We start from the raw sequence: 16,063 nt of genomic DNA, 5'->3' as shown, positions 1-16,063 counted from the left end.
GGTTGGTGATGGGGACTCTTTGTTCCTTGTCACTTCTGGCCAGAAATAGGGAATTTTGACAGTAGGTCATTTTGAAGGCTTTTTCAATCATTAGCCTGATCACAGTGACATGTTTTTATGAGACTCTTGAATATTTTAGGATGTGGTACTGTATTTCTGACAGAAAATGGTTGATGAGATTCGAGTTAATGTATATCCTGGCCCCGGAGAGACATTCTGTGGTCATTGTGTTTCAATGCCAGTGGCCAGACAGCATGTCTCCTGGCTGTGCTGGGAGGTGAGTTTCTATGTAGGGTACCTTGTGCCCACAAGAGAAAGACTTGATGTCAGATAGCCCTTGTGTTCATCTCCGGTTTTAACAGAGGTCAGGTGTAAGATGGTATTCCAACAGTTCTGTCTTAACAGAGGAGATCTGGCTTGACCAAGAATTGAATAGTCTGTCTAAAGTGTGATGATTGACTGAAAAGGACCTATTTTAACCTGAAATGAACACACCAGGTTCTCCAGACCCGCTTTCCTGATGTCTAGATTAGTATATGTGGTGGTGGGGGAAGTCTTGACCTAGTGACAGGGTTATATGTAGAAAGCCAGGGAAAGGGAGACGTCGGGAGAGAAGACTTAGGGGCAGGAGTAAGTGTGATGTACTAGCAAGGTAGCCGGGAGTCTGCCGGGTGGCAGCTGAGGCGTGCCGTGGGAGGCATGGGGATGTGCTTGGAGAAACTGTGAAGACCTAGAATTCTTCATTAGTGGGTAATTTATTATTTATTAGCTATTTGTTTAATTATTCTTGGGTAGTTGGTGGACACTGGAAGTGTTTTGTGATTGTTGATTTGAATATCACCTGAGAGGGTCAGCTTGCTTGCAGATGGTAAGGCAGGCACGGAGGGACTGAGGGCAGAAAGATTGTTGAGGGGACTGTGAAGGAGAGAATGGCTGGGTCAGGAAAGCCCAGGGAGGGGGTCGCAAATGAGGACAGGGTGCAGGAAGAGAACCAGGAGGCCTGGGCATCTTGAGCAGTCAAGATCGATGCTCTAGACTTGACCATCAGCCTCACAGGGGCAGTAGCTCCAGCCTCAGGTGCACAAAGAAGCAGTGGAGAGAGGAGGGCAGATGCTGGAGCCCTAGGAAATAGGCCCAGTTATGAAATGGGAGCCAGCAAAGAAGACAGGAAGGGAGAAATTCCAGCATCGCTGAACCCCAGGAGGGAGTACGCCCAACATATCGGTGCTCAGAGGAGGGAAGAGAATGCCGAGAGGGACCCTGGGTTTGTTAGCGCTGTGGCTGACCCTTGGGACAGGAGATTTGGTGACTCAGGATGTTTCACAAAGGCAGAACCTATGTCTACCTTGAGTTATCTTTCCAATACCTTGTTCTGGCCTCATCATACAAAATATACCCACATGGACCTATGGAAATGCATGTGAATTCAATTGCAGGTAGACAGGAAATTTCCTGAATCTTTCTAAATAATCTAAGATCTAAGTGATATCGTTAATTTTGTATGCTAATTACTTGATTAATCTCTGAAGATCTGTGAAATTCAGCATCTGAAATGGTCCATGATCTAGAAAGTTTCTAATATACTATCTTTTTCAGAATACCACATAGTACAGTGATACCTTTGAGTTTAATATCTGAATTTCTCTATATTTTGTTTTAATATTTGCTCCCTCTCAAAAGTTTGTTTTATTTATTTGAGACGGGGTCTTGCTATGCTTCCCAGTCTGGCCTCGAGCCCCTGGGCTCGAGTAGTCCTCCTGCCTGGACCTCCTAGGTAGCTGGGACTACAGGCATAAGCTAAGTATTTTAAATCTTAAAAATACATGTATACCTAATAAGATGTTATTTAATGTATATGCATTATTTAGGAATGACTTTTTGTTTCTAAGCTTTAGCTTTATTTACCCTTCCTGATATTTCCCCGGGTATAGAGGTTATTGTATGTATTTTTTTAAGGCTGGGTACAGTAGCTCACACCTGTAATCTCAGCGCTTTGGGAAGCTGAGACCAGTGGACCTGAGCTCATGAGACCAGCCTGGGCAACATGGTGAAACCCCATCTCTATTTAAAAAAAAAAAAAGGAAAGACTATTTTTTTGTTTTTTTGTTTATTTTTAAGACAGAGACTCACTCTGTTGCCCAGGCTGGAGTGCAGTGGCACGATCTCAGCTTGCTGCAACCTCTGCTTACTGCAACCTCTGCCTCCCAGGTTTCTCCTGCCTCAGCCTCTCGAGTAGCTGGATTACAGGCATGCGCCACCATGCCTGGCTAATTTTTTTGTATTTAATAGAGACGGAGTTTCACCATGTTGGCCAGGCTGATCTCAAACTCCTGACCTCAGGTGATCTGCTTGCCTTGGCCTCCCATAGTGCTAGGATTACAGGCGTGAGCCACTGCACCCGGCCCTTGTATGCTTTTTAAAATTAGTAATCACACAATTACTTGGTTTCCTGAATCTCTTAGAGTATGAACACTAAGTTTTCTGAATAGTTGGATATTTAAACAGCCTAATTACAAAAACACTTAATGTGGGACTGTTTTGTGACTATAAATGTAATACATGTTTATTGTATAAAGGAAAAATATACCATACTGTAAAGAAGGAGGCCGGGCGCGGTGGCTCAAGCCTGTAATCCCAGCACTTTGGGAGGCCGAGACGGGTGGATCACAAGGTCAGGAGATCGAGACCATCCTGGCTAACACGGTGAAACCCCGTCTCTACTAAAAAATACAAAAAACTAGCCGGGCGAGGTGGCGGGCGCCTGTAGTCCCAGCTACTCGGGAGGCTGAGGCAGGAGAATGGCGTGAACCCAGGAGGTGGAGCTTGCAGTGAGCTGAGATCCGGCCACTGCACTCTAGCCTGGGCGACAGAGCGAGACTCCGTCTCAAAAAAAAAAAAAAAAAAAAAGAAGGAAATAAAAATCGTCTACCTTCTCACCACTTGAAGATATTTTGTTACTGTTTTGGTGTGTATCTTTCTAACATAGATTTCCAGCATATATTTTATATTATACCTTTCAACTTTATGTCATGATTATTCCTTTTCAAAACTGTTTTAATGACTGGACAGCATTCTAGTGTTTGTATCACAGCTTATTCGGTTAACCTTCTATAATTCAGGACATCTGCATTTCTAATTTTTCACTAATATGAATAACACTGTGATGAACATTCTTACATATCTTTGTGGATTTGGTGGTTTCTGCATAGCTTCTTGAAATGGAGATATTGGGTTAAAGGTATGGATGTTTTTAAAGCTTTTGATGCATACCACAAACTTAGCCTGCAGAAATATACCATTCTAACTCCCACCTGCAGTGAATAAGGCTTTTTCTTCCCACACCCTCATTAGTAAAGCTTTGTTAATTTGACAGATGAAAAGTCCTTCCTTCCTCCCTTCCTTCCTTCCTCCCTTCCTCTCTCTTTCTCCCTTTCTCTCTCTCTCTCTCTCTCCTATTTTCTATCTTTCTTTCTTTTTTGAGACAGAGTCTTGCTGTGTCGCCTAGGCTGGAGTGCAATGGTATGATCTTGGCTCACTGCAACCGCCGCCACCCAGGTTCAAGGGATCCTCCCGCCTCAGCTTCCCCAATAGCTGGGATTACAGGTGCCTGCCACCACGCCTGGCTAATTTTTGTAATTTTAGTAGAGACACGGTTTCACCATATTGGCCAGGCTTAGTCTTGAACTATTGACCTCAAGTGATCTGCCTACCTTGGCCTCCCAAAGTGCTGAGATTACAGGTGTGAGCCACCATGCCTGGCCTTCATTTTGTATTTCTTTACTAGTGAGATTAAATATTTTTTATGTTTATCGATTGTATGCTTTTCTTCTTTTGTAAATATCAATTACCTACCCCCCTTTTTTTTTTTTTTTTGAGACGGAGTCTCGCTCTGTCGCCCAGGCTGGAGTGCAGTGGCCGGATCTCAGCTCACTGCAAGCTCCGCCTCCCGGATTCACGCCATTCTCCTGCCTCAGCCTCTGAGTAGCTGGGACTACAGGCGCCCGCCACCTCGCCCCGCTAGTTTTTTGTATTTTTTAGTAGAGATGGGGTTTCACAGTGTTAGCCAGGATGGTCTCGATCTCCTGACCTCGTGATCCGCCCGTCTTGGCTTCCCAAAGTGCTGGGATTACAGGCTTGAGCCACCGCGCCCGGCCACCTACCCCTTTTTTTAAGGTGTTCATCTTTTGTGGTATTGATTTTCAAGAGCTTTATTTTTTAAACACAAAAAAATTTTGAACATATGTAAAGCTAGGCATAATTGTATAATAGACCTTCCTGTACCCATAGTTCAGCTTTAACAATTAGGAAATTATGACCAATTGTTTATGCACCCACTTGTTCCCCCCCCCATATTTTAAAGCAAATCCCAGATGTTTAATTTCATCCATAAATATTTCAGCATGTACCTCTAAAAGATGAGGACTCTAAGAGCTTGTCAATATAGGAAAGATATTAACTTTTTTTTTCTTCTTTTTGAGATGGAGTTTCCCTCTTGTTGCCCAGGCTGGAGTGCAGTGGCACAATCTCGGTCGGCTCACTGCAACCTCTGCCTCCTGAGTCCTGCCTCAGCCTCCCAAGTAGGTGTGATTATAGGCACACATCACCATGCCTGGCTAATTTTTATGTTTTTAGTAGAGATGGGGTTTCACTATGTTGGCCAGGCTGGTGTCAAACTCCTGGCCTCAGGTGATCTGCCTACCTCAGCCTCCCAAAGTGCTGGGATTACAGGCATGAGCCACAGTGTGCAGCCAACATGTTGTTTTTCATATGTGCTGCTGCATATATAAGGTTTTTGTTTTATACTCATTTTGTTTATGGCATTTTTTTTTTTGAAATTCAGAAATTGAAACTTGGATTTATACACCATTCTCTTCTAGTTTCTTCCTTTGCCCATGTGCTTATTTGAGGCTAAATAACATCTTTCTAAGGTCTTATCTAGCACCAGATGATATTTCACCTCTATGTGGTATGACTTACGGAAAACACTTGAGCATATTCATAACAACACTAAGTAGTAAGGAAGCTGGAAAACTTCAGGACCTGGTTCTTGTTTCTTTAATAAATGTGTTGATCGTATCTACTAAAATATACAAAAAATTAGCCGGGCGAGATGGCGGGCGCCTGTAGTCCCAGCTACTCGGGAGGCTGAGGCGAGAGAATGGCGTAAACCCGGGAGGCGGAGCTTGGCAGTGAGCTGAGATCCGGCCACTGCACTCCAGCCTGGGCGACAGAGCGAGACTCCGTCTCAAAAAAAATAAAAAAATAAAAATAAATGTGTTGATCTAACTCTCCATAGCCCCAAGATATTTAAGTTGTCTCCATTTCTAATATGTGCTTTTTCATTCCATGTTTCTAACAGTCCCTCCTCCCTTGTGGCTTCTGCCCTGTGGTATTTCGGGAGACCAGGTCTCCAAGTTTGGTAGGTTTCTCCATAAGGCTTAAGTAAAAAGGCTCTGAGCACTGGCCCAGGTGTTCCCTTGTCAGTAAAGCACACAGACTTTGTGAACTCCATATGGTCTGTTCAGTGCCTTTTTCTTTGGTCTTGATAGTCTTTGTTAGGTTTTGTTTTCTTTTTTTGTTTGTTTGTTTTCTTTTGTTTTTAAACTTGTTAGTCTTTGCCGCATTCTGGTTGGATGAGTTGGTTCATCCACACTCATAAACAGTTTCTTATTATGCCTAACTTGCTGCCGATACGCGGGCAAGCAGTAACGTGAAGGTAATTCACTGTGGCTGGGAATCAGGGTGTGAAACCCCATCTTCTACTCAGGCATCCAGTGTCAATGGGACGGATGATGAAAAGGCCTCTCACACCGGTCCAGCCAACACGCACCTGAAGTCTGAGAATGATAAGCTGAAGATTGCCTTGACGCAGAGGTAAGGCTGTTTTAAAGTCCAGATCCTATTTTCACCACCTTCAACACTTCCCTGGAAGCCTTTCTTGCTGGACAGGGTTTCAGGAAATTGAGAGAGAAAACTGGGACCTGCTTGGAGCATCCACTCTTGTCTCCTGGTGAAAGGAAGGCCAGCTGGCTTTATGGCCCTGCTCTGGCCAACCACATCAGCATCCATTTGTGTGTGTGTTGGAAAGAGAGAGTGTGAGAGAGAGATTGTGTGTATGTAAATGTGTGGAGAGAGGGTGTGTGTGTGTGTGGGAAAGAGAGTGTGAGAGAGAGATTGTGTGTATGTAAATGTGTGGAGAGAGGGTGTGTGTGTGTGTGGGAAAGAGAGTGTGTGAGAGAGATTGTGTGTATGTAAATGTGTGGAGAGAGGGTGTGTGTGTGTGTGTGGGAGAGTGTGTGAGAGAGATTGTGTGTATGTAAATGTGTGGAGAGAGGGTGTGTGTGTGTGTGGGAAAGAGAGTGTGTGAGAGAGATTGTGTGTATGTAAATGTGTGGAGAGAGGGCGAGTGTGTGTGTGGGAAAGAGAGTGTGTGAGAGAGATTGTGTGTATGTAAATGTGTGGAGAGAGGGTGTGTGTGTGTGTGGGAAAGAGTGTGTGAGAGAGATTGTGTGTATGTAAATGTGTGGAGAGAGGGTGTGTGTGTGTGTGGGAAAGAGAGTGTGTGAGAGAGAGATTGTGTGTATGTAAATGTGTGGAGAGAGGGTGTGTGTGTGTGTGGGAAAGAGTGTGTGAGAGAGAGATTGTGTGTATGTAAATGTGTGGAGAGAGGGTGTGTGTGTGTGTGGGAAAGAGTGTGTGAGAGAGATTGTGTGTATGTAAATGTGTGGAGAGAGGGCGAGTGTGCGTGACTCTGGTAGTGTCAGAGTATGTATGTTAGAGTGTGTGTGATTGTGTGAGTGTACATGTGTGGAGACAGGGTGTGTGTGTGTGTTGATGCACCCCTGTGCTTGTGCTTTGTTTTGTTTTTGAGGAACCAAATTTATCATTTACGTATCTATAAGATTGACTCTTGGTCAGGCATGGTGGCTCCTGCCTATAATCCCAACAGTTTGGGAGGCCAAGGCAGGCAGATCACTTGAGCCTAGAGTTCGAGACCAGCCTGGGTAACATGATGAAACCCTGTCTCTAGAAAAAATATTTTAAAAACTAGCCAGCTATGGTGGTGTTTACCTGTAGACCCAGCTACTCTGGAGGCTCAGTTGGGAGGATTGCTTGAGCCTGGGAGGTGGCAGAGGTTGCAGTGAGCTGAGATTGCACCACCGCACTCCGGCCTGGGTGACAGAGTGAGACTCTTGTCTCAAAAAAAAAAAAAAAAAAAAAAAAAAAGAATTTTGAACATCTGAGAAATGCATGTGAAAACATAAACTATTAAAAATATGAAATCACACAAAACTCAGTCACCTATATACAAAAAAATCATGTGGAATATATATTTGAGGAAGAGATCCTTTACAATATGAACTAGAACCATAAACTCTATAGAAATAAACTTAAATATACAAGATCTATGTGAAGCAAACTTTAAAATGATTTCAAGGTTTATAAAATAATTGTTTAATAAATAGACATTCTGTTGGGAAGTGGCAAAAAGCCTTGATATTTTCAAAGTATCAGTTTCTCCTAAATGGATCTATAAATGTAACACAATCCCCATAATGATATCAGTAAGATTTTAATTTACTGTATGAGTGGTGCTTATGATTTTGTATCTTGAGAATGTGGAGCATTGCACACAGGCTGGGCTGGACTTCATGGTGTAGGGCTGTCCCATGAGCACACCCAGGGCTTTCTGCTCACCTGGCCAGCGTGGTGGGACATGCCTGTAATCCCAGTGCTTTGGGAGGCTGAGGCGGGCGGATCACTTGAGATCAGGAGTTCGAGACCAGCCTGGGCCACATGGTGAAACCCCATCTCTACTAAAAATACAAAAATTAACTGGGCACGGTGGTGCATGCCTGTAATCCCAGCTACTCAGGAGGCTGAGGCAGGAGAATTACTTGAACCCGGGAGGCGGAGATTGCAGTGAGCCAAGATCATGCCACTGCACTCCAGCCTGGTTGACAGAGCAAGACTCTGTCTCAAAAAAAAAAAAAAAATGCTGTATCATCTTAGAAGCGGTCTTTGCTCAGGTTGCTATAACAAAATACCATGAACTGGGTGGCTTAAACAACAAATCTTTATTTCTCATAGTTCTAGAGGCTAGAAAGTCCAAGATCAAGGCACTGGCAGACCTGGTGTCTGGTGAGGGCCTGCTTCCTGGTTCATAGACCACAGTCTTCTCCCTGTGTCTTCACAGGTGGGGAGAGGAGGTGAGCTCTCTGAGGACTCTTGTAAAGACCTGGATCCCATTCATAAGGACTCCATCCTTATGCCCTCACCTAACCCTAATTACCTCTCAACTTCACCCCACCAGCCCCCCAGCTGCCCCACCTCCCCACCCCCATCTCCTAAGACCATCACATTAGGGGTGGGGTTTCAACATGAATTTAGGGAGATCTCAAGCATTCAGTCCATAAGAGAAGCTGTCATTTTGAAATTCCCCCCATTTTACAGTTGAGGAAACTGAATTCCAGGTGACAAAGTGACTCCTTGCCCAAGGTCACATGGCTAGTAAACTTTCCATCACCTCACAGGGCCCGTGTTCCACTCAAGGCCGCACTCACAGTCTCTTCAGGAGTCTCCCAGAGGCAGCCTGTCCCCTTCCCCAGCTAGAGCTGCCACAGGGTTGGCACCCACCTCTCCCACTCAGCTCGCCCAGCTGTGATCTGACCTAGGAATTCCAGAAAGCACATGTGACCCTTAGATCCAACCACCTGCCTTTGGACTGTGGCTCTTTGTCAGGTACTTCAAAGGGCAGAACTGCAACTGGTCTCTTTTCTTACTCATCAGGCAATTGTGAGAGCTAGATTTGTTTGTTTGTTTGTTTGTTTATTTATTTGTTTTTATTTTTTTGAGGCAGAGTCTCTGTCACCCCAGCTGTAGTGCAGTGGTGTGATCATAGCTTACTGCAGCCTTGAACTCCTGGGCTTGAGTGATCCCCCTGCCTCAGCCTCCCAAGTAGCTGGGACTACAGGTGCCTGCCACCATGCCCAGCTAATTTTTTTGTATTTTTAGTAGAAGTGGGTTTTCACCATGTTGACCAGGATGGTCTCGATCTCTTGACTTCATAATCCACCCGCCTCAGCCTCCCAAAGTGCTGGGATTACAGGTGTGAACCACTGTGCCTGGCCCCAGAATTGTGTATAGACCGCAGGATGACATGTCTACACCAGAGAGAGGAGCCAGTCCCTCCTGGAGCTCGATCAGGGCAGCCACACCCACCTGCCAGCTCACTGTGGGGAGATGGCGTGGGCCCCCAAGGGTGTGCTGAGGGGTGGCAGAGTCACCTTCCCCAGGTGGGCGGAGGCACAGCCAGACGGGACAGCATCCACCCTGTCGTCACTGCCCGTCCCCATCCTGCAGCGCTGCCAACGTGAAGAAATGGGAGATCGAGCTGCAGACCCTGCGGGAGAGCAATGCCCGGCTGACCACAGCACTGCAGGAGTCATCAGCCAGTGTGGAGCAATGGAAGAGGCAGTTCTCCATCTGCCGTGATGAGAACGACCGGCTCCGCAACAAGGTGGGTGTGGTGGGCACAGTGAGCCCCGAGGCCAGCTGGCGTGGGCAGCAGGAGATGAGGGCACCCCCAACCCTTTTTCTCCACCCCCAACTTTGCCCTTATCCCCATGGCTGGAGGAAGACTTGCTGCCTCTTCCACGGGAACATCCCTCCCCTTCCCTGCCTTTCTTAGTAGGAATTTAATCACATACATAACTGACTCGTTACCGTTTCTGTTTTTATTTTCTTTTTTTTTTTTTTTTTGAGATGGAGTCTCGCTCTGTCGCCCAGGCTGGAGTGCAGTAGCGTGATCTCAGCTCACTACAGCCTCCTATCTCCCAGGTTCAAGCAATTCTTCTGCTTCAGCCTCCCAAGTAGGTGGGGATTACAGGCGCCTGCCACCACGCCTGGCTAATTTTTGTATTTTTAGTAGAGGCAGGGTTTCACCATGTTGACCAGGATGGTCTCAAACTCCTGGCCTCAGGTGATCCACCCGCCTCAGCCTCTCAAAGTGCCAGGATTACAGGCGTGAACCACTGCGCCTGGCCAGACTCGTTACCTTTTCTGAACCAAGTTTTATAATTCCCCTTACTGAGGAGAAGATAAACTGGAGGTGTCAGCCTTGTCCCTCCCAGAGTTCCCTCCCTCAGCATTTCTGTGGTTCACTGACCCTCCATGGAGGAAGGGGACCCAGAGGGTAGGTGAGAAACAGACTTGGGAGATGGTGAGCTGCGCCTGCTTGGAAGTCCTGCTTCCATTCACATTATTATTTCTAAACATGTAAATTTGGAGTTGGGAAAAGGATTGTGGTGCTTGAGGCATGAGGAGGGTGGACAGGTGCTGACCTGTCATACGCCCTCTACTCTCCAATCCTGGCATTTTTATTTGTTTGAAAATGCACCTGTAACATTCCCTGTCATTAGTCAAACTCTAGTTCATAAGGTGCTTTTGGGGTGGCCAGAGATTCCCCATTGAGGTCTTGAGGTTTCTCTGCTAACCTCGTTTTGATGGTGATTAATCCTTCTGCTATAAACACATAGGCTTTGGAGTATGCTCCATCAGTGCAGGGTTTTAGGGGGACAGGACCCATTTAGATTGGTGTTCACTTCCCCTTGACCCCTTTTATGCCCTGCCCTGCCCAACCTGGAGGGCCCCTGCATCCCAGCCCGTGGTCACACTGTCTTACGTTCATGCTAATGCCACATAAAAGTGTCACGTGTCATTTTTTCATCTTGGTGCTGAAAGTGCTGATGGTTGGGCACCAGGCCAATTGCTGACTTTGCACGTTCCCACCCCAGGCCTGGCAGATCTGCCTGCCAGAGGGATCGATTGCCCTTTCTTGCATTTTCAAGAAAAGCTGAGTTTCTCACTTTGGTCTCAGTCTGATAGCCAGCAGCAGTGCCCGGGGAGTGGAGGAAGATCATCACACACAACTCGCTCCCTTGGAGGAGTGTCGACCTCCCTGGGTGGGACATGTCACAAGCTTGCCTCCCAGGGTTGGAGGCGGAAGTTGGTGTGGTGTCCAGCGGCAGCAGGGGCTGGGAGTTCAGACCCCAAGGCTTGGTGCAGGCTGCCTCTGGGAAGTGTCCTGGGTGCCCTTCATATCAAGGACTACTGCTGCCTGTTCAGGGGGACTTCATCACTACAGTGCTTTTGTGTTGCATGGGGGGGTCCACGCCTGCTATCCACTCTGCACACACATTTTGGCCCCCAGCATCCAATGGCAGTGTGAGAGTGCCAGGCCCTTGCACCCCTGTTCCACATAGGTAACTGTTTTGAGGGGTCAGCCTTGGGAAGGACGGAAAGATGCAATCTGGGGATTTGCCGTTCAGCCTCAGGGAAGAGGCCCACAGGCCAGGCCCCTTCCATGTGCATCCCCAGGGGAAGGTCACCTTGATTTATAATGTTCAAAATGTCATTGCTTCCCTTTTTGGCAGCCACTGTACCGTGAGTTGCTTGGTTTTCTACCCTGCTGGCTTAAACCATTGAGATGAAACAGAATAATGCAGGACATGGTTACAGTGGTGTAACAGTCATTCTGGGGAAAAGCAGATCAATCCAGGGACACCTGGCCCTTGCTTGTGATGGATCCTTAAAGCAAATCTGAATCTACTTCCTTACAGCCATGAGAGGAAACCAGAAGCCCAGAGCATCTTGAAGGCGGGTTTTGTTACTTACTTGGCTCTGCTGATAAGATGCCTCTGTAAGGCATGTGCAGAGCGGGCCCCACGCAGGCGCTGCCGCAGCCCCATGTGGAGCTGCATGGGGTTTGTTCATAGCCACAAAGAAAAACTCATAAGTGGATTAGATTAGGGTTTATTTTAAAAGAAAACAAAAGTGTAGCTGTGGTGATCTCTTGCTTAATGACTAACGTAAGCTGCACCCCTGCTTTCCTGTATGGTGTGTATTGAAGATTGATGAGCTGGAAGAACAATGCAGTGAGATCAACAGAGAGAAGGAGAAGAACACACAACTGAAGAGGAGGATCGAGGAGCTGGAGGCAGAGCTCCGAGAAAAGGAGACAGTGAGTAATGATGCTCCGAGCAGGGCCCCTGGGTGTCCTCTTGGCCTTGCGGGGTGGCACACAGCAGGTGTGCTGGGGCATATGACTGGCCCAGGCAGTTGCCTGGATAGCAGCCTGGAAAGAGAGCTGGGAGCCACACCAGGGTGTGGACAGGCTGGAGCAAAGGCCTCCCCATGACCTCTGCTGCCTCTCCGTCCTCCCTATTCTATAGCCGGTCATGCAGATCCACAAGGGAATTGAATATTTCACAAGACACTCAGACACTCTTGTCATCTGTCCTCAGAAGTTGAGTTTTGCTGCCAAATGAATGCCGCTAGAGAACCATGATGTAATCACTTATTTTCTTTTTTAAAAAAATTCAAAATTTATTTATTTTATTTAAGATGGAGTCTGATTATGTTGCCCAGGCTGGTCTTGAATTGGGCTCAAGCAATCTGCCCACCTCAGCCTCCTGTGTAACTGGGACTATAGACTCACGCCACCATGCCTGGCCTACAGTCATTTATTTTCTAGGGGTCAGACAGTTAAGTGCGCACATGTTGGAGGCTGTGCACACGTTACCAAACTCTGTAGACCTCACTTTCTCCACCTATAAAACAGAAATTGGAAAAACATCTGCCTTGTTGTGGTGTGTACAGACTTCACATGACAAGGCATGTGACACTTCACCCATGAAATTCCCTGAGATGAAGTATTCGCATGGTCGCTGTCACTGTCTATGCAAACAGAACAGGTTCCCAAAGCTGCTTCCACGAGTGTGCACACATTGGTGATTTTCAAGAATATATTTTATCTGACTTGCTTTCATGTTCTATCTCAAATTTTTTTTCATGTAGGAGCTGAAAGATCTCCGAAAACAAAGTGAAATCATACCTCAGCTCATGTCAGAGTGCGAATATGTCTCTGAGAAGCTAGAGGTACGTGGGTGGGGGGCACAGCCATCCTGGCTCAGACAAGAAGGCACAAATGTCGTGGTACTCATTTTCCCGCTTCCCATCACTTTCACACTGAGATGCTGAAGGAGAGAGTTTCTGTTCACAAAAAGCTGGCGGTAACTGCACGCCAGATGGTACTGCATCCACCCCTGCCCTTGGGGCAGACTCGGCAGTGTTTGTCTTTTGGTTTTTCCAGTTCTGTGAAGGTTCCTGTGCATCACCACAGTGTAGACGACTGTTTCCTTGCAGAACCCTGGTGGGAGTGAGGAGCAGGGTGGGGTGGCCTGAGAGCCCAGGGTCAGGGTGTGGGGCCACCTCAGCCACTCCCCTGCCAGTGACCTTGGGCACTGACCTTGGGCAGGCCTTCCTCCCTAGGCTCAGATTCCTGATCACTAAAATGAGGATTTTCAGGGCCTCCTCCACCTCGGAGGGCCTCCTCCCTGCAGGCCCTCTGATATACACACAGCGCTTCATGTAGTTACACGACCCTGGAATTGGTAACTGGTTCCTGTGCACATGTTCAGAAAAGTCTCTGTTTATGCCCTCAACATAAAGCTCTTCTCTGATATGAAGAATGCAAGGCTTATGGCTCATTTAAGGACTCACAGCTGTCCTATCTTTGGGAACCTGCATGTAATTTACCTAGATGTGTCTCTATAGGCTTGTGGGGCCCAGCGCCACAGAACATCTCCATGGTAACAGCATCAGAGGGTGCACAGACTGGCTGTCCCTGAGTCAATGGCATGGCCAGTCCTTCCTCACCGAGGGCCAGAGGCTGGCCTGGGACTGAGGAGGCCACGCCTCTCTGTGGGACCAGGGGAATGAGCCACTTTCCCATCTCTTCTGTCTCTCAGGATGGAACTGAAATGTGGTCTCTGCTAGCCACTCAGACGGGGATTTCAGACTTTCCCTGCTGGGCCCTGTGTGAGGTCTCCCTCAGGCAGGACTCTGCGTTCTGCCTGCTTTGTTGGGTCTTGGGTTTTCGGGCCGGGTGTCGGTCCCTCAGTGGGAGAGCAGGCAGGAAAGGAGGAGGTCACTGAAGTGCCTGCTGCTTCCCTTCTGATATCTTGGTCACAGGCTTTTGTGCTGGGGTAGCATGTCTCCAGGGAGCTTAGGCCCTTGCCCAGGCCCTCAGGGTGGATGGAGAATGGTTGGTTCAGCTGTAGCAGGTTTTGAAGGACGACTCTCATCACTCAATTTTCCAGGACCCTTCTCCCTTTTGCTTTGCCAGGCGGCAGAGAGAGACAATCAAAACCTGGAAGACAAAGTGCGTTCCTTAAAGACAGACATTGAGGAGAGCAAATACCGACAGCGCCACCTGAAGGTGGAGTTGAAGAGCTTCCTGGAGGTGCTGGATGGGAAGATTGACGACCTGCATGACTTCCGCCGAGGCCTCTCCAAGCTGGGCACCGATAACTAGGGCTGGCCAAGGCCCGGGCCCCGCCCGTGAGTCCCAAGCGTGTGTGCGAGACCAGATAGCTCTAGGACGTTCTTCTGTGTGCATTGCTTCTGTAAATGCAGGTGCAGTTTGTCGTGTTTCCAAACCAGCTGTGCCGTCCACTCACTCCTTTCCAGAATAGAAATCTCCTCTCGCTTCTCTGGCCTTGTGAGGTTGTGGACAACTGGAAGATTCTGACTCAGGAACCCAGAACTAGGTCTACCTTCAACATTTTCGCAGTCAGGGCAGGGATGTTTATATCTTTCATAAGGGCTGTTGCAACCATATGAACTGAAAAAATGCATTTTCTAATCCAAATATTGATATTCTTTACACCAGGCCATCAGGCTCCTTTTATCAAATAGCATTCAGAGTATTTGAATGTCCATCAGGCACCAGCCCCGGGGGGCACAGAGAGAACAACATTCTTCTCCATCAACATCGAGAGGCTTTATTTAAAACAACTGTTTAGTGGAAACTTATTGAGAGATGGAAAACAAGCTTCTGGTGGGTGCGTTTTCTGGCCCGGGAGTCGCCTGCATCCACGATACTGCCCCTGCCCCCCAGTTTGTATGGTTGCGACAGTGTTCCTTTTCTTGGTTTTAATTTCTGAGCAGATGATTGTGCTGTGGGAACAGCACACAGTGAGGGTGCCTAGCACAATGCCTGGCACTAAGTAGGTGCTTAATAAATGTTTGTTCTACTAAATGTGTACACAGAATTTAGTGTTTTAATCAAACCCCACAGCAGAGCTGGGACCCTGTTGAATGATGCACCATCTTTGCTGTGCTGGGTAGTTATCAGACATGACTGTCCGGTCAAACCCAAGCTGCGTCTTGGGTGGCCCTGGGACAGGGAGGGAGAAGGGGAAGCTGCAGGAACTGGTCTCAGGCCCCTGGAGCCCATCCATGATGCTCTGCCCCTGGGGCTCTCCAACCCTCGAATCACCTTCTCCCCTAGGAATGGTGACCCAGGGATTCCAGGTATAGGGGCTGCCCAGGGCTTGGGACCTAGGGTGGGATTCTTTTAAGGGTCTGGACAATTGAGAAGAAATCGCAGGCAATCGGGGGGAGAGAGCAGCTCAGCCGACAAGCCGTGGCCCTCATGACAGAGGTGTTCCACCCAGCTCTGCCTCCTGCCTTTCTCAGTTTCTCCTAGGGAAGGAACTGCAGCCATAAACCTCTCCTCTCTCACAGAGCTGCTCAGTGGGGCCAGCGGGCCTGTGGGTGCTGTCGGCATCCTGCCCTGGGAGATTGCCGGTGTATGGCAAGATGTTTTGAATCTCTGGCCCCACACATCTCTATATGCCTTAGGCAGGGGGGAGGCTTTGGTGCCCCCTTACCCCTTTGAGAACCACCTAAGCGGACTACTCCTTCTAAAAACCTTCTCCCACGGACACAGTTAGAGTTTCTCCCTGCTGAATTTGGATTAATGAACAAACAACCCGAAGAGGGAGGGAGATGGGGTCTGCACACAGGTACCCCGGGCCCCAAGGTGAACACATGAGTCCTCCTGCTTTCCTTCCCTTTCCCTCACTGAGACGCCTCTCTGAGCCAGGGAGTCTTGTTTGGGATGCGGATAGAAGGGAAGGCTGGGGATCTGGAGCACCAAGGCACTTTTAGAGGAGCCCCCGCAGGGTAAGTGGGGGCTTTGGTTGAGTACACAGGG

General features: G+C 47.9%; 1 protein-coding gene across 3 annotated transcripts in view; it reads left to right on the top strand.

Annotated features, from left to right (window-relative positions):
* HOMER2 (homer scaffold protein 2) overlaps window positions 1-15,109 on the top strand; it is a 101,617-nt gene extending 86,508 nt beyond the window's left edge. For all 3 annotated transcript variants that reach the window (XM_033189144.1, XM_033189146.1, XM_033189145.1), the window contains exons 5-9: window positions 5,768-5,874; window positions 9,364-9,520; window positions 11,912-12,022; window positions 12,859-12,939; window positions 14,189-15,109. In XM_033189144.1, the coding sequence (XP_033045035.1) occupies window positions 5,768-5,874; window positions 9,364-9,520; window positions 11,912-12,022; window positions 12,859-12,939; window positions 14,189-14,377 (645 nt within the window). In that variant the 3' untranslated portion in view covers window positions 14,378-15,109. The remainder of the gene's footprint in view (window positions 1-5,767; window positions 5,875-9,363; window positions 9,521-11,911; window positions 12,023-12,858; window positions 12,940-14,188) is intronic.
* Window positions 15,110-16,063: the final 954 nt, after the last annotated feature.

Source organism: Trachypithecus francoisi, unplaced genomic scaffold (genome assembly GCF_009764315.1).
Source record: "Trachypithecus francoisi isolate TF-2019V2 unplaced genomic scaffold, Tfra_2.0 Lachesis_group3, whole genome shotgun sequence".
In the NCBI taxonomy this organism is placed as follows: Eukaryota; Metazoa; Chordata; class Mammalia; order Primates; family Cercopithecidae; genus Trachypithecus; species Trachypithecus francoisi.
This window is presented reverse-complemented; position numbering and strand designations above follow the sequence as displayed.